The 27,327-nt window shown below is 46.5% G+C and overlaps 1 protein-coding gene across 1 annotated transcript; it reads left to right on the top strand.

The window, feature by feature from the left end:
- Positions 1–17,025: 17,025 nt before the first annotated feature.
- Positions 17,026–23,858, top strand: Adora3 (adenosine A3 receptor). Its single transcript, XM_052179545.1, has 2 exons — positions 17,026–17,770; positions 19,901–23,858. The coding sequence occupies exons 1-2, from the start codon at positions 17,418–17,420 to the stop codon at positions 20,505–20,507; spliced, it is 960 nt and encodes a 319-aa protein (XP_052035505.1). The 5' UTR covers positions 17,026–17,417; the 3' UTR covers positions 20,508–23,858.
- Positions 23,859–27,327: the final 3,469 nt, after the last annotated feature.

Below are 27,327 nucleotides of genomic sequence, written 5' to 3'. Positions count from 1 at the left end.
TATCAATATCTTCTATGCCTGAGATTCTATCTTATATCTCCTGTATTCTGTTGATATGTAGCTGTTGGTAATCATCTGTAGCTCCTGATCTCTTTCTTAAGTTGTCCATCTGCAGAGTTGCTTCCATTTGGGGTTTCTTTATTATTTCTATTTCTGTTTTTAGGTTTCAGATTACTTTGTTCAATTCCTTCACCTGTTTGATTGCATTTTCTTGTATTTCTTTAAGAAATTAATTTTTCCTCTTTAAGGGCTTCTACTTGTTTGCCTGTATTTTCCTGTATTTCTCTAAGGAAGTTATTTATATCCTCCTTAAGGTCCTCTATCATCTTCATGAGATGAGATTTTTAGATCAGGATCTTTTCAAGCATGTAAAGTGTATCCAGGGCTTGCTGTGGTGGGAGAACTAGCTTCTTATGGTGCCAAATTGCATTGGGTTCTGTCACTTATGTTCTTGTGCTTGCCTCTGGACAACTAGTTATATCCAGTGTTAACTTGTCTGGGTACCTCTTACTGGAGCTGGCTTCCTTGGAGGCTGGTGGAGTTTTGTGACCTAGGTTAGCGCCCGTCTCCTGGGAGATAGTCACCGCTGTCTCTGGTTAGATCAGGCCTTCTGTGTCCCTGGCAGGGCATACCTCCTGTGTGCCTGGTCAGGGTGAACCTCCATGTCAGACTGCCAGAAACAATCTGAAACCAAGATGAAACTGGGCAAAAGTCAGAATGATGAGTTTGGCCTTAGCTTTTTAAAAACAGTGGCTGAAGTTGTGAAAGTTAAGAATGGTCATTGTTTCCCAAGGTGCTAACCTTTATAGTGATCCTATAAAAAACAGTTGGATAGATGGATGCTTAGGCCAGATCTTTGGCACAAGGGATGCAAGGCTGTAAATGACAGCTTAAACTCATAGGTTTGGCAGGATGGTCTCACTCAAAGTACATAGTTGATACCCCTGTCAATATCTTATAATTAGATCATCCTCTGATAAGTAATGGTCAGAGCCTGTGAATTTGAATAGCCTTGGGGGAGGGGAATCATGGTAACTTGATATTACTGTTTTATTGTTACTGTTTTTTTGTTGTTGTTTTTTTTGTTTTGTTTTTTGTTTTTTGTTTTTTGTTTTTTTGTTTTTTTTGGCAAATACATTGCAGTATCAAGGTTGTGCCTTCTTTATTTGGGAACTAAAAGTGTGGTTCCAGAGTAAACATTTAAGCCTTGGTTCAGATTTGGTTCTGCTGTGCCTGCCAGATTTTGTGATCTTGGGAAAACAGCCTAACCTCTATAAAGTTGAGACTTTGTGTTCAAAGCAGCAAGCACTTTCCAACAAGTAGGGATTCTGCACTCCCACCCTGAAATATTTGGCAAGAGCTGGAGGCATTTTGGATTATCATGATTTGGGGAGTAGGGACTGCTTTTGGTATCAGTGGGAAGAAGGCATAGATGACGGTAATATCCAGGAACCCAGTAGTGCACACTAAACATTGACTCTCACAATGAGGAGTTACCTAGTCCAAACTGGCAGTGGAGTGAAAACCAAAACATTTAGAGTCTGACACAGATTTGTAGGTGCTAAATCAATGGTGCTGTCATCAGCAGATGATCAGTTTAGTGTGGTTTGATTAAAAGACATAAAACAAACAAACAAACAAAATGGAACAAATACACACACACATAGACCAGCTTCTGAAAAAGAATCATGCACTTCTTGGTAGAATATAGAAAATTCTCTATAAACAAGTGGTAAGTACAACCCATCCAATTGTAGCATGGGCCTAGCCAAAAGGTTTCAAGTGGAGGCTCTGGAGCTTTGGTATATATATATATATATATATATAAAACTTAGCTCAGCCTACTGTGCTGTAAAGTGGCCATCATAATACCTGTCTTACATCAAGGCACATGATAAATACAAGGCCAGTCTGCATAGCATAGCGAGCATTCAACTGATACTTGCTATTCTTGCAGAGGCGAATAGCAGGAGTGTTTTTTAAAAAACATTTGCTATTTGCTTGTAGTTGTGTACATGCAGGCATGCTTGTGCCACAGCACATGTGTAATGGTCAGAGAACAACTTGCAGGAATCAGTTCTCTTCTACCACTGTGTGGGTTCTAGGGACCAAACTTCACTTGTTAGGTTTGACAGTGAGTGCTGTCATTGCTGAACCATCTTGTCAGCTCAGAAGAACACTGATTTTAACAAGCACCTCTAAAATATTTAATATGGAGTATGAAAGAGACACCAACCAAATAAGCAGAGAATCCACCCAGCAGTAGGAACTACCAGAGGACCTGCTGGAAAGGAGCCAGGTGTTTATAAATGTCATCTCCATGACTTCTCACACCCCTTTGCATTTCTTTGAATCGCATCTGACAGTTGTAGAAATGGGCTCACAAATAGTCACTTGCTGAAGATCACACGGCTGCAGAAGGGCAGAGCTGGGCTTTCCAATCTCCAGTGTGACTGACTCCCTCTGGCCTGTGTTTCTGTGGGCTGAAATTCAGCACTGCTCAAGTCAAGGCAAATTTCCAGAACATTAACAAGTTAGGAGGTTAGGAGGTTTCTATGCTCAGGGAAGGGAAGTGTGAAAGCCTAGCCCCTCTCTCCTGGCAGCCTGGGTGTGTGGAGATGAGAGCAGAAGGGGTCTGGCAGGGCCCAGTCAAGTCATCCTGCAATGTTGGGCAGCACTGAATCATCCACAGAGAGAGTCTCTTAGTGAAGCCTGAGACCTGCTGGCCAAAGACCAGGAAGATGGGCTCCTAGGTCACTCAGCGTTCTTTCCCACCTCAAGGGGAGATCTTTCTTAACCTGGGGTTAAGAAAAGGGATCTTGACCCCTTTGGAGTCAAATGAACCTTTCACAAGGATTTCTTAAGACTATGGTAAATATCAGATAGTTGCATTACAATTCATAACAGTAACAAAAGTACAGTTAAAAATAACAACAAAATAATTTTATGATGGGGGGGGGGGATCCCGACAACATAAGGAACTGTATTAAAGGGTCATAGCATTTGGAAGGTTGAGAATTACTGTTCTGGAAGATTCCTGAGACCAGAGACAATTCCTAACTAGTAGGAGGTGTGTGTGTGGGGGGGGGGGGAGGGGGATTGAGATAGGGCCACCATAACCTGAATAACCTAGGCTGTAAACTGGAAAACCACGGTAGCCTTCCCTTATGCAGCTCTATCAGAAAGAGAATTAAGCAAGTGGAATTAGTGTGGCGTCCTGAGGGCAGCCTTGGGGTTGGGGCAGATGATGGTATCTGCATCTCTGTTGTCTTGCAGGATCCCTTTGCCTCTCCTGGTGTTAGACAAATGCATTAGTACTTTTCTCATCCTTTCAACAAAACACCGAACAATAAAACTTAAAGGAGCAAACAGTGGTTCTGGCTCATGGTTTCAGGGAGGTTTTGGCAGGAGCAATGTTCTTTACATGAAACAGTGACCATGTGGGGCCTGGCAGGTACAAACCTATAAAGGGCCACCCATGCTGGCACATTTCCTGAAGCTAAACAGGCTTCCCCTACAGCCTGCAAATTATCGTCACAAGCTGGGAAACCAGGGTTTAAAAGGTGAGCTGGTAGGGCCATAGTTCACAATCAAGCCATAATCAAGAGTGTCACGCACTGTCCACAGTAGGACAGCATCTGGGTGCATCTCCCGGCTGCTTGCCCACCTTTCTTCCACCTCTGGTTCTCGCACGTTCCAGATTCTCTTCTTGAGGCACAAAGATAACGGAGCTGGAAGCTGTTTGGGTCTCACATATACAGCAGAAGCTAAGCAGAAAACACACACACACACACACACACACACACCAGGCTATAAAGACCTGTGTCAACATGGCCCATGTGTTCTGTGAACAGTCCTGCTCTGCCCTGGCCAGGAAAAAAAAAATAGAAAAAGAAAAAGCACTGAAAGTTCACTAACCTGGTTGTTTAAATATAGGAGAGGAAACAGATGGTGGCTGGGCGGAAGTGGCTTGGGGGTGGGGCTTGAAGTCTAGCCTCTGCTGATTTGCTGTGGGGCCTTTCTGTTGTTACCCTGGTCTATATCTCCCTCAGAATTCGCCTTCTCTGCAAGCTCCTCCTCATGATTGGTAGGAGAGGGTTATTTTTAAGCTGATCTTTGTGACTTCCTTTTGGCTGGTGCCCTCTGCTTCCTTGGTAGTCCAGTTCTGGCACAGCCTGATAGGCTGTGGGAGGTGAGAGCGGCCTTTATATGGGCAAAGGCCGAGTGGGCAGCCCAATGGTGTCGACTCTGTCAGGCTGAATACTAACCCCCGCCGGGCTCATGACGGACAGTGTGGAGGAGTCCCAGCTTCAGGCCTAAGTATTAGTCTCAGAGTGTGGAGGCAGGCCAGAGCATCCACTTTGGAATCCTCTAACCCTTTCGGTAATGTCCAGATAACTATAGGGGTGTCACTGTGTTCTCAATGGGTCTGTCCTCCGAGGAGCTCCCCTTTCTGGGACCAGGCTGGGCTGCCCTCTTTGGTCTCCAAGGACAACCGTCCTCTCATCTTACTGAGTTCCTGGGAAGTGTGTCTAGCTAGGTGCACCCCCAGCACCCTCAGACTGTGTGTCTGATGAGTCAGCAACCTGTTCCAGTCTCTTAACCCTCCATAACCCAGGAGGCCAGTGGAGATCTCTGTGGCTCCTGGGGGTGGGGGTGGCCTCCTCAGAGTTTCTGTGGATCCCTTTTACTTCCTCTAGTCTTCAGTATATAGTGGAGACCCTGACGTGCAGCTGGTGCCCAAAGGCTGCCTACAATAATGCATGTCTGTGGCTTCTTGTTCAGCGGCTGGTTACCTCCTGGAAGGACCTCCTTAGTCTTCTCTGGAGATGGAGATAGTCCCAGCTCACAGAGCCACACCCTCTTCTGATTTAAAAGATCTCTCTCTCTCTCTCTCTCTCTCTCTCTCTCTTTCTCTCTCTCTCTCTCTGGCTCTCTCTTTCTCTCTCTCTCTCTCTGGCTCGTCATACATGCAGGCTGAGGTCTGGAGACAGGGGATAGTTTAGAAATCAGTACTTTCTTGCCAAGGCCCAAGAGAACACAGCAACTCAGTCTCAGCAGGTAGAAGTCTTGGTTGAGTAGCTCCTGTGAAGTCAGGCAGAATCTGCTAGTCTGTGTCTTTCCACAGTAACTCCTAAGGTGACGCTTAGAAAATTCTTTCCAATTCAGAATCCATGTCAAGAAATAGTTTGGCTTTTGAGATTTCCCCTGCAGACGAAGAGCTGGCTCTGCACTACCTTTCTGTTGAACTCAAGCTTCCGAAGCTCATCCTCAGCTACTGTAGAACCAGAGACAACCCAGCTCTCAGAGATGCAATTGGATTAACTGATCTGCTCCAGGCAGACCAGCACTGAGGTCAGAGATGTGAATACCTTGGGTCACCTGACACTAGCAGCTGCTAACCAAGCCTCCCTCCGGCAATCTACTTAATCTTGAAGGAAGGTGCTGCGGTGTTGTAAGTGTGCACGTGTCCATGATGGGCACGTGACCATGATGCCCCCCCCCCACCTGCACCCTAACTGCCTTGCTGTGGGGTGGGGCAGTCACGGCACCTGCTTCCTCTTTGGGTCTTTCCGGCCCTCTGTGAACTGAGAGCCACTTCAGCGTTGCCACATCTAAATGGTATTTAGGAGAACGACAGCACAGCTCCTTTGATTTGGTGAGGGCACAGCAAGGAGTTTATTTTCTATAAGTGGAAAGTGAGGAGGGCTGTGGGGTGACCCTTTAAAATGTTTATTAATTCTTTGAGGATCACACACAGACTCATATACTCATACAGTCACACACACACACACACACACACACACACACCTTACACAATACATTTGCGCATGTTCACTCCTGCTCCTCCCCTAACTCCTCCCAAGTCTATGCCCATCTCCCAACCCCTCTTAATTTCGTTCCCTTTAAAAAAATTTATTTTTATAACCTGTTGAGTCTGCTCCTTACTGTCTTTATATTAGTGTCTGTGGATCCACCCACTGTAGTGTGGTTGACCTTCCAGGGGCCATGCCCTTAAAGAAAACGGACTCTCCGTCTCCCAGAAGGACATGCCCCCTGCTTGACTGTAGGTCTCTGGAGCAACCCCCTTCGGCCGACCTTCCCTTCCGGCCCCGCCCAGCCAGCAGCCGCCCTTGCCTCCCTGCAGATGTTTCCAGTTTGCAGATTGCTTGGGGTTCTCATCGGTCATTTGTTCCATTTGATCAGAAACAACAGCCAGCATTCTTGTCAGGAAGTGAGAGAGTGCCAACCTCAGGATGACACAAAAGGCCCCAGTCATGGGCACTAGATAGAGATGGGGTGGAGGCTGGAAAGGACCAGAGAGAGAGACTGGACCATCTGCAGTGACCTAGACTTCTGCTGGCCTCTGCTGCAGTTGTAGCCACTGAAACAACGCCTCTGTAGCTTCCCTCTGGGAGGGCCCAGAGTGGGTCAGCTGAGTCATCTTGGAGGGTCCCAGTCAGAGGTTCTCCTGGAGGCCTGGGAGTGACTGGAGAGTCTGGCTCTAGGGACCAAACATTCTGGTTTCTTGTCCCTTCACAGTCAGGATCTATTCCAGGGTTAATGAAAGGTTAGAGGGTGTTTGGTATTCGGGATCAAGAGCAACCACAAATGAATAGAATATGCATTAAATCATAAATTGTGTGCTGCATGTTTCACATTTGTCAAGCAGCTGTTTTGGCAGGAGGTGACCATAATATTCATCAACCTTCACACCCTGCCCAGAGGTGGCCTTTTCATAGCATTGAAAAGTGCCAAGCCCTCTGCCAGGCTCTCCAGAATGAGTGACAGGTGAGACACAGAAACTGTGATTATGGTTCTGAATAGGGCTGCTCTTGAGATAGCCAGGCTTCACCTGCAGTAACCCGGAGGCCCGAGCAGCTGCGGGTGCTCCATCCTGCCTGTCTAAGGAACTGCCTGCAGTCAGACCCCCAGGCCGTCCTTCTCCAGGGCTCACAAAGGGGGGCGGCACCACTGCCGGATTATGGCACAAGCCTCTTGCTGTCAAGCGACTCACTTCCTGGCAAGTGGAAAAGATAGGGGAAGACATCATTGTCTTCCTGCCGGCACCTTTGCGCCTTTGGGTGAATCCAGTTTCTGAAACTAGAAAAACCAACAGAGGATTTGGGGCAAAAAGCTTCTTCAACAAAAGAGGAGAGATAGGTGTCAAGGAAAGCCAAATCTAGACAGCTCCCACCTCCAGGTACTCAGCAAGCCTGCAGTTCACGGTCCACAGAGGGTCTGTGGGTAGAGATGGCTTTTGTTGGTTTGGTATCTGTCAAGTACCTCATGAGGAGTCCCTGGCAGAGTGCCAGTGAGGTCCACAGGAAGAGCACGGGTGTGGGACTCTAGTAATTACCAGAGCCGGCCAGACCCTGCTCCAGCTGTTTTTTACTTCATTCATGTCCCAGAGAATAATCTTCCTCCTTCACCAAAGAGGAATTAAAGACATGGGAGACTGGGCACCGTGGCCAAGGTTATCCACTTAGAAACAGGGCTCGCAAAACAAGAAGGACGTGGCATGTTCAACCTCTGAGTCACGCGCTGGCAGCCAGCCGCATTGATTCCTTCTCTGGGGCTGGGCCTCAGGGCGTACATGCAGTGGGACAGGCCTGACACCTGGAGGCAGAAGCACCGTGTGTGTGTGTGTGTGTGTGTGTGTGTGTGTGTGTGTGTGTGTGTGTGTGTGTGCAAGCAGTGGGACGTGAGCTGGCTCCATGCAGGCACCTCCCCGAGGCCGAGGACTGGCACAGGCTTGAGTGCTGAAGGTCTGGAAGGTGATGGCAGGACGACGTGATGTGACTGGCTGGCACCTAAGTCTGGAAGGACAAGGCAGGGAGACTGGCCGCGACACCCTCATGCAGTGAATCACTGGTTGGTTGGGTGGTCCTAGGGTGTCCATCTGGGGGTGGGCACCAGAATGAGCAAAGAGATAAATGTTCTGGCTGGCCACTTTGGACACCAGTTTTCTCTCATGTTCGATTCCACTTCTAGCACACGTGTGCCCTAAAATCTCACTGTGAACATCGATTTGGGACAAGAAAAGTGATGAGTGTAGCATCAGGAGCAGGTCTGGGCCATACAGAAAAAGCAAGAAGACAAGAGAGCAGGGCCAAGAACAAATAACAGAGCTCTGATCATGGAACATGGAAAAGGTGCCTGTGGCATCAGATTAGACAAGTCACAGTGAAGAGAGGATGGACCTGCGGTGGTAAACGAACACAGAGAAGCCACAAACTGTTTGGTTAGGCATTCTCTCTAAGGACCTCTTAACCAGACGGAGTAAGTCACATGGTGCTAAGGACTGCAGCAAAAAGATGCAACAAAGAAACAAAAATTGACCCTCTTGTTCCTTGTTCCTCCCAGCTTCTACCCAACACAGTGACATGGTGAGCACGCTCTTGGGCCAGGATGGGGTGTGCGTGGGGCGTTGGGGGGGAGGCAGACCCGGAAATAATATATGTATTCAACTCAAACGTAAAGCAGGTCTCCCATGTTGCCAGGTGTTTTATTAGGCTTCAGATGCTTTTAGGATAATGTGTTAAGAGACAGGGGAGGTCCAAAGTTGAATAAGAAGCTGACCAGGCAGTAGAAGCAGTCTAACTCCAAAGTAGCTTAACAGTGCTCCAAGAGAGGGCGGCAGAAGCTGACGTGGGGTCCTGTTGTGAGGGAGGAACCACTGGCTGCCCACCAGTGCCTTTGATCCTTCCTGGGAATTAGTTGTACATATAATGATGAATGAGCTCTGCCCGTAAGGACTGTGCCATCGCGCTGTGTGTGGCACCATCCCGGGTACTTCTGGGCATCAGTACCCCAAGTACTGAGTCCTCTCCAAGACACTCGATTAAAATGACAGAGCTTTGTGTTGTTTTGCTTCTTGAGACTGGGTCTCACGTTGGGACCATGGCAGTCCACTCTGGCTTTGAATTTGCAGAGTTCAAGCTGCCCCAGCCTCCCAGCTTATGGGATTACAAGTATGTATAACTGCATCTGGCTGGGTATCTTTTATATTTAAGATTGCACAAATCCCTACGGTGAATGGGAAACAACACCAATGTTCCTTCTATGTGCGCTGCATTTGTGTCTTGCATTCTTCCCAAACGCATGTGCTCATAATAAAAGAACAGAGCATAACAACTAGACAACCAGGAGCCAGGGCTAGAGATTTGACTTAGTGGTTAGGAGCAATTGCCACTTGTGATGGTTTGAATAAAAATGACCTCCTTAGGCTCATAGAGGAGTGGCAGTATCAGGAGGCGTGGCCTTGTTGGAGTAGGCGTGGCTTTATTGGAGGAAGTGTGTCACTAGTGGGTTGGCTTTGAGGTCTCAGAAGCTCAAGCCAGCTTTAGTGGCTCATAGTCTCTTCCTGCTGCCCGCAGAGCCAGATGTAGAACTCTCAGCTCCTTCTCCAGCACCATGTCTGTCTGCATGCCGCCATGCTTCCTGCCATGATGATAATGGACTAAACCTCTGAACTGTAAGCCAGCCCCAACTAAATGTTTTCCTTATAAGAGTTGCCGTGGTCATGGTGTCCCTTCTCAGCAATAGAAACCCTAAGACACCACTCTCTGACAGGACCTGAGTTCCGGTTACTAGAACTCACACCAGGTGGTCCTGAGTGCTTAAAATTCCAGCTGCAAGTGGTGATGGTTTCTGGACTCTACACCACTTTCACACGAGTGTGTGCACACACATACATAAAAATAAAAAATAATTTAAAAAGGGATACTAGGAGATTGAAGTCGAGACAATGCAAGTAGCTTCACTAGAAAAAATTTTTTAAGGGAACTCTGATTGCTGAGCCAAGCATGGCTTGGGGTGACCCACTCCCCACTCTGAGTCTCCTGGCTGCCCGTTGCAAAAACAACCTACACTCCTAAGCTAACAGAGCCGGAGAGGTATTCTGAAAAGCAACATCCTTCCCAGAACTAAACTACTCAGGAAAATTGGTCTCTTAAACCTTCTGTATAAACAATAACAATATAGTATCTTTAATCAGAATGATGAAATACTGAGACAGACTTGGTATAATAATAGCTTTCATGAAAAGCAGAGGGAAATAAAGTTATTGGGGAGAACCGTTCAGCAGGAAGTAAAGTAATGTGGTTTCCTGATGCTGTCCGGCCAAGGACTAGATACAGGGGTGTGGGCTGGAGAGGGCTGAGGGAGCATTGGCTGGCTGCCCTCCACTACACCACAGCCTAATGGGAGAAACCGGAAACCGGAAAACTGGCCAAAAAAAAAAAAATCCTGTTCTCAGTAGCTGGCCCAACCCATGGATCACCCACACCCTTTCACACACTGAAGCGTTTCTGCCCAATGGCAGTTTAGGTTTGGTACCTGTTCTTGTGCAATTCATTGGAAAGGGCTTAGGTTTGAAACTAAGATAGTTGACTTAGATTCGGGCCTTTTCCTTTCCCCTCGTAGTTGACTGTACCCTTTAAACTCTCTTCCCTCCCTCTATTCCTTAAGTTACTTTTGTTGAAGATTTTGTCAAAGAAATTTGAGAAATGACTAATGCAGGTTCAGATCCTGGCTCCGCCACTTGATACCGACAGCCGCCTCTCATCAGGCCTTGCTGTCCTCACCAGTGAAATGAGTTAGCAGCACTTACAATCAGGTTTGGCACATGGTCATAAGTGACGGGTATAAAACGCCAAGCAAGGCGCTTGGGCCGTGTCACTAGCATCCTGTCCACGGCAGGGTTCACACACTCATGACAGAAGGACCTTGTGGAGTGAGAGGGGAAGGCGTGTCGTCCAAGTAGTAGAGGCTGCTGGTTTCTTGCTGTGTCAGGGAGAATGTACTCAACTCATTTAAGGGTACAGTGGGTTGAGAAGAAGCAGGCCAAGGCGCAGTTCCACGGTTAACATCTACGGCTGGCGGTGCTCTGTCCTGGGTTTGTTGGACAAGCCCCTGCTGGCTAGTGCTTACTTACATAAAGGTCACTGAGAGTGACATCAGGGCCCACAGTTGACTTGTGTGGAATCAGAGGATGAGCCTCAGAGACTGTGGCTGTGTGTCCCTGACTTGACTGGGTAACTGTAGGCCTGAGGCTGGGACAAGGAGGCCGTGTCTGAAGAGGCTCAAGGACGTCTGGATAAGTCATGGGCTTTGAAAGGGTCGGGACAGGGACCAGAGGGCCCTGTGCCCACAGGAGGATGGGTCAGGGATTGGAGGGTACGGGGAAAGGACCAACAATGCACAACCCAGTGAGATCTACTTACGGCAAATTTCTCATGGCAGCAGAGGCTCCTGACTTAAGTCAGGAGACCAGACTAGGCTGGTTTCTACTGTAGAACGTGCTCTTTACCAGAGCAGATTTCTCCTCTGTTTGCTGAGAGCAACTGTTCCTGCTTTGTGGAGTAAAATGCAAAACTTTTTTGTGGTGTGTGTGTGTGTGTGTGAAAACTTTTGTGTTCATGCTGCTTGCTGTCCATCTTGAGTCCAGAGGATCAGAATATTATGTGGGACTCGACTGCACTGACCATAGGCAGACCCCTACCGACCCTCCTTCCAAATCCGGGCCTCCCATGCAAGTCCGAGGTGGTTGGCTGAGGCCGGTTTTGAGCCCTCCCATTTTCTTTCCTTAGTGGTAGCTTGTGTTTCCGGGGACGGTGGGAATGTGCCGCCATCTGGTGGCCATGTCTGAGCATAGCACCTTAGCCAAATCTCAATTACTCAAACCTCAAGCTGACACAGCTAGTTGAAAAGACATACTCACGTTTTGAGAGCCTATAATCTGGAAGAATGTTAGGGACAGCTGAATCTTCCAGGCCAGTGGTTTTCAACCTTCCTAATAATACAACACCTTAATACAATTCCCTTTCATACATCATAACTTTCATTGCTACATCATAACTTTAATTTTGCTACTGTTATAAATCATAATGTAAATATGTATGTTTTCTGGTGGTCTTAGGTGACCCCTATAAAGGGGTCACTGGTTAGCACCCCCAGGCTGAGAACTGCTGCATTAGACTTTCTCTTGAGCTTGGAGGCCTGGCTCCCTTGGGTGTGGTTGAGACAGCTAAGGGGTGGGGGAGGGGGGCACATAGCCCTGAGCAGGATTTCCTGTAACCTAAGTTACAGGAGCCTTGGGTTTCTTAGTCTTATCCATCCTTTTCATTTTTACTGATACTGAGAGAACCCTGCGTGTTCAGAGTCCCAGGTCCTGTGAGTTGAAAGGGCCTCAGCCTAGCCAGCCCTAAGAGCAGCCTGGGACTCCAGACCAGTGAGTGTGGGAAGCCGCCGGAAATCTTAGCGTCTTACCTGGAGTTTGACAGAGTGGGAAGGGAGCATGTAAAAGGGGACGAGGAGAAGACCCCCTCAGGATGACTCTGAGTGCCTAAGGCCCTGCTGTTCACTGGCAGATAGCAAGGTCTGTAAAAGCATCAGGCTTTGAGGGAAGTGGTAATGGTGTCAAGAGGAAGTGAGTAGACAGTTCTATGCCCACAGCATTGTGTCAGCTCTAAGCAGCTAAGCAGCAGCCTCCACTTCCGGCTGCCCAACATCCGGTCTTGGCTGCGGCTTGGGCAATTCTGGGTTCTGAAGCCCATCCCTGGTCTCGCCTCATATGCTTTGCTGTCTAAGACTGGCCGTTGAGATTTTCTAGGCTTTTCTGAGAAGCTGCCCATGTGTGTACTCTCTCTGGTCAGCCTTTGCCGGATGCTATGCAGCCAGTGGCTGAGCTATGATGTGGTGCTCTAGGCCAGAGCTTGAGAGGTCTTGTCCTGGACCTGGGTCACTTTGTCAGACTGATCACTCGTCAGAGTCCATCCGTGTCTCCCTTGTGTAGAGATCAAGCTCTCCTGGGTAGAACTGAAAATCGTGATGATCCTCCTTTCAGATGGAAAAAATGGCAGGGAAATCTGAACTTATCTTCAAGTCACTATTAAGAACTTTCATAAATAGAGCTTTTCTTTTCCCCCACTCTGGTCCTATAAATGGTCTTCTGTGAGATCCAGAGCGCCGTCACCAGTGGCCTGCTTATGTGGGCTCTTTCTCTGCTCCTCCCATTTCTTCCTATTTTGGAGCAGGCACTGAATCTATCTCATATGTATGCTTTAGTGTCACTATCTTGGTGGCCTACACATCATATTTTGTAATATTAATTTCTTCCTAATGTTGATCCCATAGTGACATCCAACAGAGGGGCTCCTTGTACTTGTGACAGCTTCATATTATGGTCGGTCGTTTCTAAGGGCTACCGCTCAGAGACCAGGTCTGAAGCCAGCCAGATGGGTTTGAATGTCAGCTTGCCACTTCCTAACTGTGCTATCTTGGTCAGTTTAACCTTCAAGGGCCTCTTCTTGCTAATCTTTAACAAGCACTGTCATTTTCTTCAGAAGACATTAGATGAGACCACAAATAATAAAATGTTATTTTATTATAAAACTCCAGAACACTCTCTGGTGCTTTGGAGAGTGCCTATCAGGTCCTGGTTCCTTAGGATGAAGGTTTTAAAGCCCATACCCACAGTAATACACCTACTCCAACAGGGTCACACCTTCTAATAGTGCCACTCCCTGGGCTGAGCATATACAACCCATCACATTCCACTTCCTGGTCCCCATAGGCTTGTCCAAACGTATGAGCCTATGGGGGCCATACCTAAACATAGCACAATGCAAAATACATTTAGTCCAACTTCCAAAGTTCCCACAGTCTATAGCAATCTCAACAATGTTTAAAGTCTGAAGTTCAAAGTCTCTTCTGAGATTCATTCAATCACTTAACTGTAATCCCCAAGGCAAGACAAAAAACCAGCTGGGCAAACTCCAAAGTTTGCATCTCCATAGCTGATATCAAAGCAGTCTTTTAAATCTCCAATTCCTTTTCATCTTTGTTGACTGCATCAAACTTCTCCTCTGGGTTGGTTCCATTCCCTGTTAGCGCTTTCCTTAGCAGATATCCCATTTTGGGGTCTTCAAGGCAACTTCAGTGTTGCAGCTTCTTGTTTCAATGTCTGGCATCCACACAGGACCTTCTGGGATCCTCCAAAGGGCTGGTGTCATTTTTCCAGCTCTGCCCGCTGTAGCACTCTAAGCTCAGGTTGATCCACTCCACTGCCGATGCTGTTCTTGGTGGTCATCCCATGGCACTGGCATCTCCGATACGCTGGGGTCTTCCGCTGCAGCTATGCTTCACCAAAGCCTCTCATAGGCTCTCTTCCTGGTGCTTCGCAGATCTCTCTTCCTTGGCGTTATCTCTTGGGATTAACGGTGTGCACCATCATGCCTGGGTCTACACTTAGCTGGGCAGGATCTTGCCCCAAAGTCCCACTTCCTTAATTCAATTTAATATCCTTGAGCACAGGATTCTATTTAACTTCCTGTTCCCCTTTAATATTTGAACCATATATTTTATATTTTCCTTTTATTAACTTACAATGCTTGTTTAAAATACTCTTCATGAGATTTAACCAGAGAACAAAGTTTTTACTGGGCTTTTTTGAGACTTTCTTTGTCAATGCAATTCATATAAACCTCTTTAACTGAGCCTCAAGTAGACTCTCAGACAGGGGCAAAAAGCAGCCACATTCTTCATCAAAATACCACAAAACAGTCTCTATACCACACACTGAAATTCTCTGAAACCTCTTGGGTCAGGTCTGCACAGTTTAAATCACTCACAGCAAAAGAGTCTTCCATATTCCTACTAGGGTAGCTCATTAAGCCCCTTTTAAAACACTCTATGCCTTTCCAAATCCAAATCCACATTCTTCCAAACAAAAGCACGGCCAGGTCTATCACAGCAGTACCCCAGTCCCAGGTACCAACTTTTGTCTTAGTTAGGGTTTTACTGCTGTGAACAGACACCATGACCAAGGCAAGCCTTATAAAGGACAACATTTAATTGGAGCTGGCTTCCAGGTTCAGAGGTTCAGTCCATTATCATCAAGGTGGGAACATGGCAGCATCCAGGCAGGCATGGTACAGGAGGAGCAAAGAGTTCTACATCTTCATCTGAAAGTTTCTAGCAAAATACTGGCTTCTAGGGAATAAGGATGAGGGTCTTAAAGCCCACACCCACAGCAACATAACTATTCCAACAGGGTCACACCTTCTAACAGTGCCACTCCCTGGGCCAAGCATATATAAACCATCACAGGAGGTATAGGAAGTTTTCTTCAAGGTCCTGTCAGAGAACTGTCTTGAAGGGAGACTTTATTTTCTAAGTGGGCCAGGGAAGATATCTGCCAGCTAGACCTAGTGGGCATGCATAGGCAAGGGAGTGAAAGGGAATTACGGAGCCAAGAACTGCTGGGAGCTGTGGGCTCACGGCGGGAGCCTGGACAGGCTCAGGCCCCACTAACCTGGGAATTCTAGTGAAGGCTATTATCAGGAGCCAGGGCCTGGTAACAGGAGATGTGAGAGAATGGGTCCCTGGGTACCAGTGAGGGGACAGGTGTGTGAGGTGGCTGTCTATCCTGGCCTCTCTGCCCCCTTTCCCGGATTGCCTTTTGGATTTCAATCCCCAGTGGACACTTAGCACAGTCATAAGACAAGCTAGTGAGGGCCTGTGGAAACCTCTCTCCCACCCTTCAAACTCACTGATGCTCTCTCTAATCAGAAAACACAAAAGAATGGACTTTTCTCCGTTGAAAGAAAGAAATTCCCAAGGCATTGCAGAAACCTCTGGGAGTAACATTGCTGGGTGGGAAGGGGTGGCGGCTCTGGTCCTCTGGAAGAGCAGCCGCTGTTCTTAATAGCTGAGCCATCTCTCCAGCCTGTCTGCCTAGCTTTTCAATGTAACAAAACATAGACTGTCGTCTTGTTTCTGTGGTTAATGTAGAAGCTGCTGATTGCCTGACCAACAAGTCTTAGATAGAGAAGAAAACTCCATCTCCTGCCCTGCCACTCTGTCTGTGGCAAATGATGGCAAGATTCCGATTGCTTTTTCTTAAGGAAGATTCTTTCTTGCCTCTTGGTAGAAACCGCTCTCTGTAATTTCCCCTCTGGAGAAGAGAGAAAGAAGACAGTTACAGCAGAAGTAAGAAGAAGGGCCACTGGGGAGGCTGATGAAATGTAAAACAACAAACAAACAAAACCCAAAAAACCCCACTTAAACACCAGGGCTGGAGAGATGATGGATCAGGGGTTAAGTGTACCTGCTGCTCTTGCAGAGGGGATCTGATATCCTTTTCTGACCCCTATTGGCATCTGTACACAAATGTGCATACACATGGACACCACACACATCAACACATACATACAAACATAGACGTGTGTAAAAATTAATTTCTGTTTTGTCCCTGATTGTCCTGAATTTTTTAGATGGATCCAGGTGCCCTTAAACTCACAAAGATCTGCTTGCCTCTGTCTCCCCAGTCCTGGGATTAAAGGAGTACACCACAATTTTCTCTATCACAAGATCTTTGTGCTAAGCAGGCAGAGGGAGGATGTATTCTATGGCTAATATTTCCATCCCCTCTACCCAGTTCTACCCACAGCTCATCCGGTCCCTGGATGATTTCTGATTACTCCACACCACTTGTGTGTGTGTGTGTGTGTGTGTGTGTGTGTGTGTGTGTGTGGTGTGATGTATATTGGTTGTGGTGGGGGCTGTCATCAGAGCCTGAATCATGCTTGCCAGCCAAACATTCTACTTCTGAGATATATCTTTGGCTCCCTACACCCTGACTTAAGGTTTTGTTTTGTTTCTTTTTCTTTTCTTTTCTTTTCTTTTCTTTTCTTTTCTTTTCTTTCTTTTCTTTTCTTTTCTTTTCTTTTCTTTTCTTTTCTTTTCTTTTCTTTTCTTTTCTTTTCTTTTCTTTTCTTTTCTTTTCTTTTCTTTTGACATTGTTAAGTTACTTAGGCTGGCCTTAACTCTGTAACCAAGACAGGCCTTGAACCTGTAATCCCCTGCCTCCGCCGTTCACGTAGCTGAGACTGTCAGCTTTCAGTAACAGACCCTGGCTCTCATCTGCTCTTCGAGCTGCCTCCCTGTGACTCAGGCCAGCCTCCGATGCGCTGTCCATCTGTTTTTCCTTCTGAGGGTTCCTGGCCCTGTACTTCCTCTTGGACTATCTCACTTCTCGAAACACTCTAAAGAGGGGTGCTTATCTTGATGGAGCTCGAAAGTTCTCTGGGGCCCAGGGGACAGCAGAAGTCCTAGCTCTTTGCCCGGTGGCACTCTCAGATTCGGCTGCATAGAACTGCATCCTCTAGGTTATTGGGAAGGCAGGGATAAGTGGCTGAGGTTGATGGTTCTGTAAAGGGCCCTTTCTGAGAAGAGCCTCTAAGAGAGCAAGCATCACACCAGAAGGAATGGACAAGTTGTGAATTATCCGGACTGTTGTGACATTCTAACTTCTGGGCAGATGTCTGACAAGAGCTAGGTTTGCCGACCCGTACACATCCTACTGAAGAACCACACACAGAAGCTTCCACCTGAAGCTTTTCTGAGACAGCATGGAAGCTGACAATACCACAGCGACTGACTGGTTGGCAACCACCTACATCACCATGGAAGCTGTCATTGGGCTCTGTGCTGTAGTGGGCAACATGCTGGTCATCTGGGTGGTCAAGCTGAACCCCACTCTGAGGACCACCACGTTCTATTTCATCGTCTCCCTAGCACTGGCCGACATTGCCGTTGGGGTGCTGGTCATACCTTTGGCTATTGCTGTCAGCCTGAAAGTCCAGATGCCCTTCTACGCCTGCCTTTTCATGTCCTGTGTGCTTCTGATCTTCACCCACGCCTCCATCATGTCCTTGCTGGCCATTGCTGTAGACCGATATCTGCGGGTCAAGCTGACAGTCAGGTAACCTGGTTGAAGAAGGGGTGGGTCAGTAGTTAGAGAGAAGACTGGAGAGTAGAGCTACCAAGCTTGGCTCCCAGACCCTTTCCAAGGAAATGAGCCAAAACTGGCCCTTGAAATTTAAAGAGGGCAGTGACTGTCTTTGCACCACATGGTTTGTGAAGACATTAGACATGAAGAGCTGAGACACAGAAATAGGAGATGGGCGCACTCAGAGCCTGTCTCCACTGAACATGGGGGTCTGCTTTCTGGCCAGGGTAGCCAAAGACGATGAAAATGTAACGTATCTTTTAGTTTAAAAAAATCTGATCTCAAGTTTTCAAAGTGATAGTAACCTATTAGATAGGATATCTTGTTTTAGGAGAAGTCGAAGACCGGCATAAGAGATAAGCAGATGAGAAAGTGGCTTCACAGATATAGGGTAGATCTTCTGTCTGAGTCTGTCCTAATGTTGAAAAAGGATTCTTAAAGGCGGGGCAATGGTGGCACACGTCTTTAATCCCAGCACTTGGGAGGCAGAGGCAGGCAGATTTCTGAGTTCGAGGCCAGCTTGGTCTACAGAGTGAGTTCCAGGGCAGTCAGGACTATACAGAGAAATCCTGTCTCAAAAAACCGAAAAAGAAAAGAAAAAATTATTAGGATGTATATTTTTATTTTAATGAAATGTAAAACCCTCCTGAGACAAAGATGTTCTTGTTTGCAAAATGGTAGTATCATTTTCTGTGACTCTGCAAAGAGGACAGTCCAATGAGAAATCACATTCCCTGGTTTCTTCCGGTTTTGCTTGTGGGAAGAACATGGCATAGAAACTACAAACAAGCTCTGGATGAAAACAAGTCTGGGTTCCTCCCCCTGATCTTGTGATCTGACACTGGCCATGTTAATTCTCGGCTTCAGGCTCTACCTCTCGGAGTGGTTCTGAGCATCTGAACCAGGCTCACCCCCATTCAATCGGAACAATACCACTTCCGGCTTCTGTACATTACCTGATGCTGCTTTACATTTCTTTAAGATCTATAAAATGAAGATAATAATTTCACCTTTATAAGGTTAAGTAAATAAAGCCAATAAATGTAAAGTTCTCAGAAAAACCCCGCCTAGAGCTTCGTCTAATAAATGGTAGCTGTGCCACCACCATCAGTAAAATGGAGATTGTCATGAAGTATCTCCAGTTAGCTATGAGGTTTAGTTGAGATAGGCCTTAGTTTTATGCTTTTGTAGTCTGTTTTAGGCTATTTAGAAAAGATTGTTTAAGCAGAAATGATGATTCCCTAGGATGAAACTCTTAAGGGTTCTGAAACACTTCAACATAAACTTAACAAAACTGATTGGTTAAGTCAAACACCAGAATGGATGCCCAGGTGGAAAGGGGGCAGGGACAGACAGACAGAAGTGTGGGGGTACAGTGCAGCTGGTGAGCTCCTGGACAATAGCCAAACGGAGACAATGCAGAGCCCAGCACACCAGCAGGCTGGGGGGAGGCTCCCAAGACTCAGGGTAAGCCTTACACCACTGGCAGGGAAGGGCTGGAGAGGTGCTCGGAAGATTAAAGTGTCTGTTATTCTTGCAGAGGACTCAGGTTCCATTCCCAGCACCCAGCACCATCCTGCCCATAACTCTAGTTCCAGGAGATCCAGTGCTTTCTTGTGACCTCCCTGGGCACCAAGCACACAAACATACATGCACATAAAACATTCATATGCATAAAATAAAATACATAAGTCTAAAAGAAATTCTTGGAGCCGTGGTTGGATGAAAGGCACGTAGGCAGCCTGGTTCTTGGAAACATACTGCTAATAATTCTCCCATTCAAGTACTAAGCAGGCCCGACCCTGCTTAGCTTCTGACATCAGATGAGATCGGGCGCGTTCAGGGTGGTATGGCCGTAGACACTGCTGATAATTCTCAATTGTTGTGTTTAAAAAAAAATACTCCAGAGGAGTTTCTGGAATTTCCTCTGATAATTCTGTTCTCATCTTGTCTTCATATCTGATGGGATTTAGTTGGAGTGACATTACGCCATGGGTGTCGCACCTCAGCAGATTAGGGAATTGGGAGAGCTTACTTTGTCTCTTTCGTTTTCTACCAGGTAGTCATTTCTTGTGAACTTACCATTTTTCCCCACCCAAACAGATATAGAACGGTTACCACTCAAAGAAGAATATGGCTATTCCTGGGCCTTTGCTGGCTAGTTTCCTTTCTGGTGGGACTCACCCCCATGTTTGGCTGGAATAGAAAAGTGACTTTGGAGCGCTCTCAAAATAGCACCACCCTCTCGTGCCACTTCCGTTCCGTGGTGGGTTTGGATTACATGGTGTTCTTCAGCTTCATCACCTGGATCCTCATCCCCCTGGTTGTCATGTGTGTCATCTACCTGGACATCTTCTACATCATCCGGAACAAACTCAGTCAAAACCTGTCTGGCTTCAGAGAGACGCGTGCATTTTACGGACGGGAGTTCAAGACAGCGAAGTCCCTGTTTCTGGTTCTCTTCTTGTTTGCGGTGTGCTGGCTGCCTTTGTCCATCATCAATTTTGTTTCCTACTTTGATGTAGAGATACCAGAGGTTGCAATGTGCCTGGGCATCCTGTTGTCCCATGCAAACTCCATGATGAACCCTATTGTCTACGCCTGCAAAATAAAGAAGTTCAAAGAAACCTACCTTCTGATCCTCAAAGCTTGCAGGCTCTGTCAGACCTCAGATCCTTTGGACTCAAACATTGAACAGACTACTGAGTAGTTACTGTGACAGACAAAGAGCCAGCTCATCTACCTTCACACTTAGCATCAGTAAACACTATAAGGACTCATCAGACAGTCTTGCTTCCTTCACTGCATTGGGATCATCAGGCTGGTTGCCACAGATCCCCACTCCTCCCTTCACTCCTCCCTTCTTCTTCTGCTTCAGTTATTTTCTTGAGCTTCTCTAACTCAATTCTGTGGAAGCCTGACACGAAGGCAATGCAGTCCTGATTATCACAGGCTATGCTCTTCCTCCCCAGACACAAGAAGTAATGGAATGCCGAGGGAGTCTCGTCTTATCAAAGGTTGACTCTAGTGGGGCTGGAGGTACAGAACCTGCTTTGAAAGATCCCTGGAATGTTGGGAACAGAAGGAGTGAATTGAATTTAAAGAGGCTAAATTTGCCTGTGTGGGTGCATTCGAGCAAATAAAAGATGATACCCAACTGACATGTAGCTCTTTGCTGGGCTCCCTTGGGGTTTGCAGGCACAGTTGGCTGCTCTTGGCATTCCTTCTGCTTGTCTCTGGAACGCAATCACTCCTGTACCAAGGTGCATCTTCGCCATGGTAGATGGCTGTCCTCTGGTGGGGGAGGGGTCTGTTATGCATGGTTCTGATGTTCTTGAAATCCAAAGCAACTGCAGGTTTAGGATAACTGGAGATGTATTTGTTGTTGCTTGTTTTGTTTGCTTGTTTTTTTGTTTGTTTGTTTTGAGATAGCGTTTCTCTGTGTAGCCCTGGCTGTCCTGGAACTTGCTGAGCAGAAGAGACTGACCTCAAACTCAGAGATCTGTCTGCCTCTGCCTCCTAAGTACTCGGATTAAGGGTATATAGCGCCACCATCTGGCTACAGCTGGAGAGATCTTTAGATGTGCTTTGTAAGTCTGGAACAGGACATTTCAGAAAGCTGACACAAAGACACACATTTGTAGCTTCTACTAAGATGGAGGAATGAAGTAAGTTAGGTATCTCAAGATTTTATACAGATATTCTGTATTTGTTATTTTCTGTTGCTGTTAAAAAAAATATATCATGGCCAAGACTACTTGTAGAAGAACGAATTTATTTGGGCTTCTCATTCCAGAGGGATAAGAGGCCATGATGGTAGGGAGTGGTCAGTGACAAGAGGCAGGCGTGGCAGCCAGAGCTGGAAGCTGAGAGATCACTTTGCCACCAGAAGCAGGAAGCAGAGAGTGAACTGAAAGCATCACCAAGGCTTTAACCTGTCCGAGTCCTAACCTCACTCAGTGCTGTCCATCCTTCAGCGAGGCTGCATCCATCCCCAGTGCTCAAGACATCGTCACCAACTGAGCACCAGCCTGGGGAGGGGGGCGGGAGCATTTCTAATCCAAACCGCTACAGACTCCTTGAGTAGCTCACAGGCCCATATATAGATAAACAGATTTCCCAAAGGATACAGTTGGAAAATGAAGGCAGGGATGCTAGGCTTTTGCTGGGCTCCTAGTTACTTGGTGAACCCAGATGAAGAATCAGTGCTATTTAGTAAAAGCCATCTTTGAGTGCCTGCCAAAAATCTGTTACAGAATTATGAGGCAAAAAGTCACTATCATTTCCTAGGTTTGTGTGTACACATGTTCCTTTGTGAGAAGGTACACATGAAGGTGTGAGGGGTGCACATGAATTTTGCATGTGGAGGCCGGAAGACAAACTCAGATATCCCTTCTCCCACCAGCGTGGGCACTGCCCACCTTGTTTATTTTCAAACAGATTCACTAAAATGGCTTTGGGCTCAACAATTCGTCTAGGCTGGCAAGGTCCAGGTAAATGGCTATCTCAGCCTCCCCAGGGCTGTGATTGTGAGCATAGGCCACAGTGTCCAGCTTTGTGTGTGTGTATGTGGGGGGGAGGGGAGAGGGGTTGCTGTGGATTGAGTTCTCTCCCTAGACCTGTCAATCGTTTTCCAGCCACTGAGATTTTAAGTGCCCCTTGGCTCTGAAATTCTGTGAGGTGTGGGTATTCCAACTATTTTTATCTCAGTGTGAAGGTGCAGTCGATCATGGTGGGTAAGGCACGGTGTGAGGGCGAGGTCACATTGTCTCTGTGGTCTGGAAAACAAAAGTTAGCCATTAGCCAAGTATGACAGACATACCGTTAATCTCGATGCTACGAGGGCAGAGAACTCTGAGTCCAAGGGCACCCTGTCTATGTAGCAAGTACTAGGCCAGCCAGGACTACACAGTGGGGCCTTGGCAGGAGAGGACAGGAGAGGAAATAAAAAGGAAGAAAATTGATCATCACGGTGCACTTGAGGCTCAGTCACATCATGGGAGCCCTGCAGCGCCCACCCTTGCTTTTGCCTATCCCAATCTGAAGCTACCCATGGAGTCTCACTCCTGAGATAAAGCATTGATTTGACAGGAACCTCAGGACAATGGTTACAATTAAGCAAAGAGAAGTGGGGACCTGAAAGTGGAATTAACTATTCCCGAAGTTTGTCTGAAGCCTCATCCTAGGCCAGAGCCCAGTCATCCGATTCCTCTTGTCATCAGTTCAGCAGAGGTCTCTTCTTTCTCATTCTGTAACCCCAGAAGAATCAAGAACTCAGGGCTTCCCCTTACCGAGTCTCTGATTTAGTTCAAGTGCAGCTCCAGGAAGAGGCCCTGGGTTTGCTCTGGGGTGTCACAACCTCTGCTCGGTTGGCTGGAGAGTGAGGGGAAGTGCTGTAGAGTCCTGGTTCCCTGGTACTCTTCACACTGTGTCTCTTAACTTTTAATCTTGAGCTCCATTATTGTAGCAGCACTCAGTCTCCCCCTTTTTAGGAGACTTGATTCGAAGTGACCGCTTCTTTCCAGTGGGAAGGCCCGTCAGGACAGGGCTTGCAGGTATCACTAGACCACGCCTCTGAGGTTCTGAGAAGGACTTTTGCTTTTTTTTTCTTTGACCCTCAGGCTGTCACTGGTGGCTTGCTGGGACCTGGGTGGTTTCATTCTTGCCAAGTGGGAATCTCCTGAGATAATGAGCTATGTCAGCTTGGAAGAAGCCAAAACCCGGGGCTCAGAAGAAGCTGAAGTCGGGAGTGTGAAAAATACTCTTTTAGCACAGAGTATTTAGCAAAGGCAAACCAAAACTCCTGTTTCAGGTTTAGAGATTACCGTGTCAGGAATCTTCCCATGAGGCCTGACTCTCTGGCCAGCAAGTTTTCATTCTAAGAGGAAAGCTAACTGGGGAGTTTTCTTTAAAAAGAAACGGTACAGAGACACACGGACAAATATAGGGGCAGTTTCCTCCTCTTCCATATGAAGACACTGAACAAATGTACATGCTGAATGCATGGGTTTATTACTTTGCTTTTTAAAAATATAAATTGAGTGGAAATAGAGACTAGTCTACCAAGAGTCAAAAAAAAGCTTTTTCTCCTATCCCATTTGTGTGTGTGTGGGGGGGGGGGGGGAAGGGGGAGAGAGAGAGTTTTTAGTTTGCCTTAGTCTTAGATTGAATTTGAATTCATTCTGTAGCCTATGCTATCATTAAAACTCATGAGAACTCATGGTAATCCTCCTGCTTCAGCCTTCTCAGTACTAGGATTACAGGCACGAGCTTCCACACCTAGTTTACTCTGAACTTGCTATAGCACTTGGCCCAGATTCAGGCAAGCAGAAGAGTAGAGAAGATTTACAGTTGTTTAAGAGAAACTTAGGTGTAGCAATGCACATTTGTAATCAAGAGACTCAGTGGGCTGGGGCAGGAGAGTGAGAGAGCAGACTGTGTAAGGGCCCCCATCCCTCTCATAAAAGAACGAATAAGCAAAACACACTGAAAGGTTAATGAGTTTATCTAGAGTGTTGGAAGAGTTGTGAACGGGGCAGGCACAGACTGCAAGTGGCTCTGTACTGCAGGGGACAGATGTGGAGAGGATTTTTACAAAGTCTATGTGGAAGCACAATAAAGAGAGAGTTTTTGATTGGCCAAAGTGGTAAGTCTGTTACTAGGGTTGGTTTAGCAGTTGGTTAATTGACTTTGGTGGTAGCCGACTGGGTTAAGTTTATGGGTGATTCTTCAGTGCACACAGATGATTTTCAATTTGATGGAGAAGAAATGTCCTAAATGTTGGAGCTATTTCAGCCCTTTAGGTTTTCGGAAGCAGAAGAGAGAAACAAGAGGCTTGAGTTGTGTCCTTGTTGGAGGGTCCAGTACTGGGACATTCGGATGCTACAGAGCAGGGAACACATCTGGTCCTAAGCTGCAGAGAGAACAAATATTGAGGAAGATATCACTTATTAGACAACCCTGGTGACTTGAGGATAATTGTCAACAGGGGTTCTTGTTTGACTTCCAAAGATTGTTGCTAGAGATAATAGCTCGACTTCCTAAAAATCCCACTGACTGCTGGCTGTGTGCTGTAGATCACTGGCTGCTTTCCTGGGCAGACTGCTTCAGGTTGTGAATCAGAATCCTACTGATATCATCACCATATGCAGACCTTCCAGGCATGTTTTATAGAAAAACCACTGCCCCTAACCACCATCGCTGAGTGGGACAGGAGTAAGAAGCCTGGCTTATGCAGATGACAGAGGACTTTACACAGTAATTCTCTTTGTAAACTCCAAAGTGCTCTACATTTCTGCAGTATGATGGCAGTGTGTGTGTGTGTGTGTGTGTGTGTGTGTGTGTGTGTGTGTGTGAGAGAGAGAGAGAGAGAGAGAGAGAGAGAGAGAGAGAGAAGAATGCAATGGAAAGAGGTTTTCATTGCTGTTATTTTCCAACTCCTCTAGATTTCACATCAGATCATACTGGCTCTACAATAGTAAGTCTGAACTCGGCCCACTTACTTAAACTGCTGTGTGCTCTCCTCATCTGTAACATGGAACTAATAACCATTTATAACATGGGGCCATGACATGTGGATGTGTGGCAGGGTATGTGTGACAGCATACATGTGGAGGTCAGAGGACAACTGTGTGGAGATGGTTCTTGCCAGTTACCATGTGGGTTCTCAGTATCCTATGTACTATTTCCTTCCCTGAATCTAAAGGTTAATTAATTGATCTAAAGGTTAATCTACCCTTAAGAGAGAGGAGCAGAATAAAGAGTCATAGCTAACACTGGCTGTAGACATCTTCATTCCCCTATCTTCTTATTTATTTTATTCATTTGATTTTTCCAATTTGAGACAGAATCTCCTATAATCCAGGTTGGCCTTGAACTTGATATATAGCAAGGGAAGACCCTGGATCTGTGACCTAAACAGACCAGGAGGAGATAATAAATGCTTACTACTGTCTGTTACTCAGCAAGTAATAATACTGATTTTTAAAACTGCAGTCCTGATCTCTGTCGATACTAGATACACACCAGTCAGTGATGGCCAGAGATAGCACACAGCATAATTCCAGCACCCCACAGATGGAAGCAGGAGAGTCCAGGCTCAGTGTCACCCTTCATCTCTCGTGAGATTGATGGCTGGGTCAGACATCTGAAAGCTTGATCTTGGCCACTACCAAAGTGACGCAGGTGTCAGGAGCCATTTGCTTGCTTCTGAGTAAAAAGTCAGGCAGAGTCAAGGCAGGTCAGGGCCTGGCAGATTTCTCCGCCTACTATGGCTTGGAACCATAGGAGAGAGGCTCACTTGAAGCTCAAGGCAAAGGGCTGAAAGTTCTATCGACCTTGGAGGAAGGAACAGGGGACCCTCTGGATAAGAAGCAGTTGTTAATCCTAGCTTGTGGTTTGGTTTCCCACAGCGCCGTGGGGTATAAAAAGGCTGTGTAAAATAAACTTGGGGACTGCTTTGGTATTCGCTAACAGCTCTCCCAGATCTATCTCTTGTCTCTGTCTTTTTTCTACCTTGCCTACAATCATCCTCACTTCTCCCTCGGAGATTGTGGCATGAGTGATAAGGTGATATTGGCAAGTTGTTTTCTTTTCACATGAGGCTGTCCATTGTCTGACTGAGTCCTCATAAAATGATGGTACTACCTCTGAAGAACACACATCACACTACCAAATTTTGTTTATCATGCAGGCTGTCTTAGAGTTTTCATTGCTGTAAGGAGACACCATGACCAAGGCAACTCTTATAAAGAATAACCCTTTACTCACCCCAGTTCCTTTTGGTCAGTGTTTTGACCATAGCAAGAGAGAGGCTAGCTAGAACAGGTTGGGATGATACCATTACCATACCTAAAACAAACAGCTAAAGCATCGACTATCCAGGCACTGTAATGAATTCATAGGTTATCGTTTACTAAATACACCTCACTCAGCCTTATTTAATCTATAGAGTCTTCTTTCTAGTCTTCCTTTTATTTGCACATTATTTTGGGAAGGGGGGAATTATATATATATATGTGTGTATATATATATATGTGTGTGTGTGTGTGTGTGTGTGTGTGTGTGTATGTGTATATATATATATATATATTCAATGAGGAGCAGATAAGTAATGTAGGTAAAACCCTATCACAATGCAAGCTGCATATGCTGAATTTCTGTGAATTAGAGGAAGGTGCCCTCTCTCTCAGGAAAGGCTGCTATTGCACAATGCAGAAAAGCAGTCTATATCTGGCCCTTGGAGGGAAGTATCAGCTAACTCTAGGCGTTAAGAAGGAGCATCCAGTTTAAATTTGAGAATTTAAGGTGGTTTAAGAATTTACATTGTCATGGCTAGTGATCAGAAAATGTGCACCTATCAGGAATCAGGAGAAGCTGCAGCTGCAACTCCATGAGAAGATCTACTTGATGTGAAGTCCCAGCTCTATTCAGAAAAGCCCCGGATGCTGACAGCGTCACTCATGTCCTCTAGCTTGCAGGCACACATGCTTCTGACTGCCAGATACTCCACCTCTAACCACACTCCCTAG

Source organism: Apodemus sylvaticus, chromosome 4 (genome assembly GCF_947179515.1).
Source record: "Apodemus sylvaticus chromosome 4, mApoSyl1.1, whole genome shotgun sequence".
NCBI classification, from domain to species: Eukaryota; Metazoa; Chordata; class Mammalia; order Rodentia; family Muridae; genus Apodemus; species Apodemus sylvaticus.
Note: the sequence above shows the minus strand (reverse complement) of the source record. Positions and strands in the feature narration are given on the sequence as shown.

Bases quoted from the DNA above. Each gene is read 5' to 3' on its own strand.
- Adora3 (XM_052179545.1), top strand. From the start codon at position 17,418: ATGGAAGCTGACAATACCACAGCGACTGACTGGTTGGCAACCACCTAC. The intron at 17,771-19,900 runs GTAACCTGGTTG...CCACCCAAACAG, and splicing joins CGGGTCAAGCTGACAGTCAG to ATATAGAACGGTTACCACTC.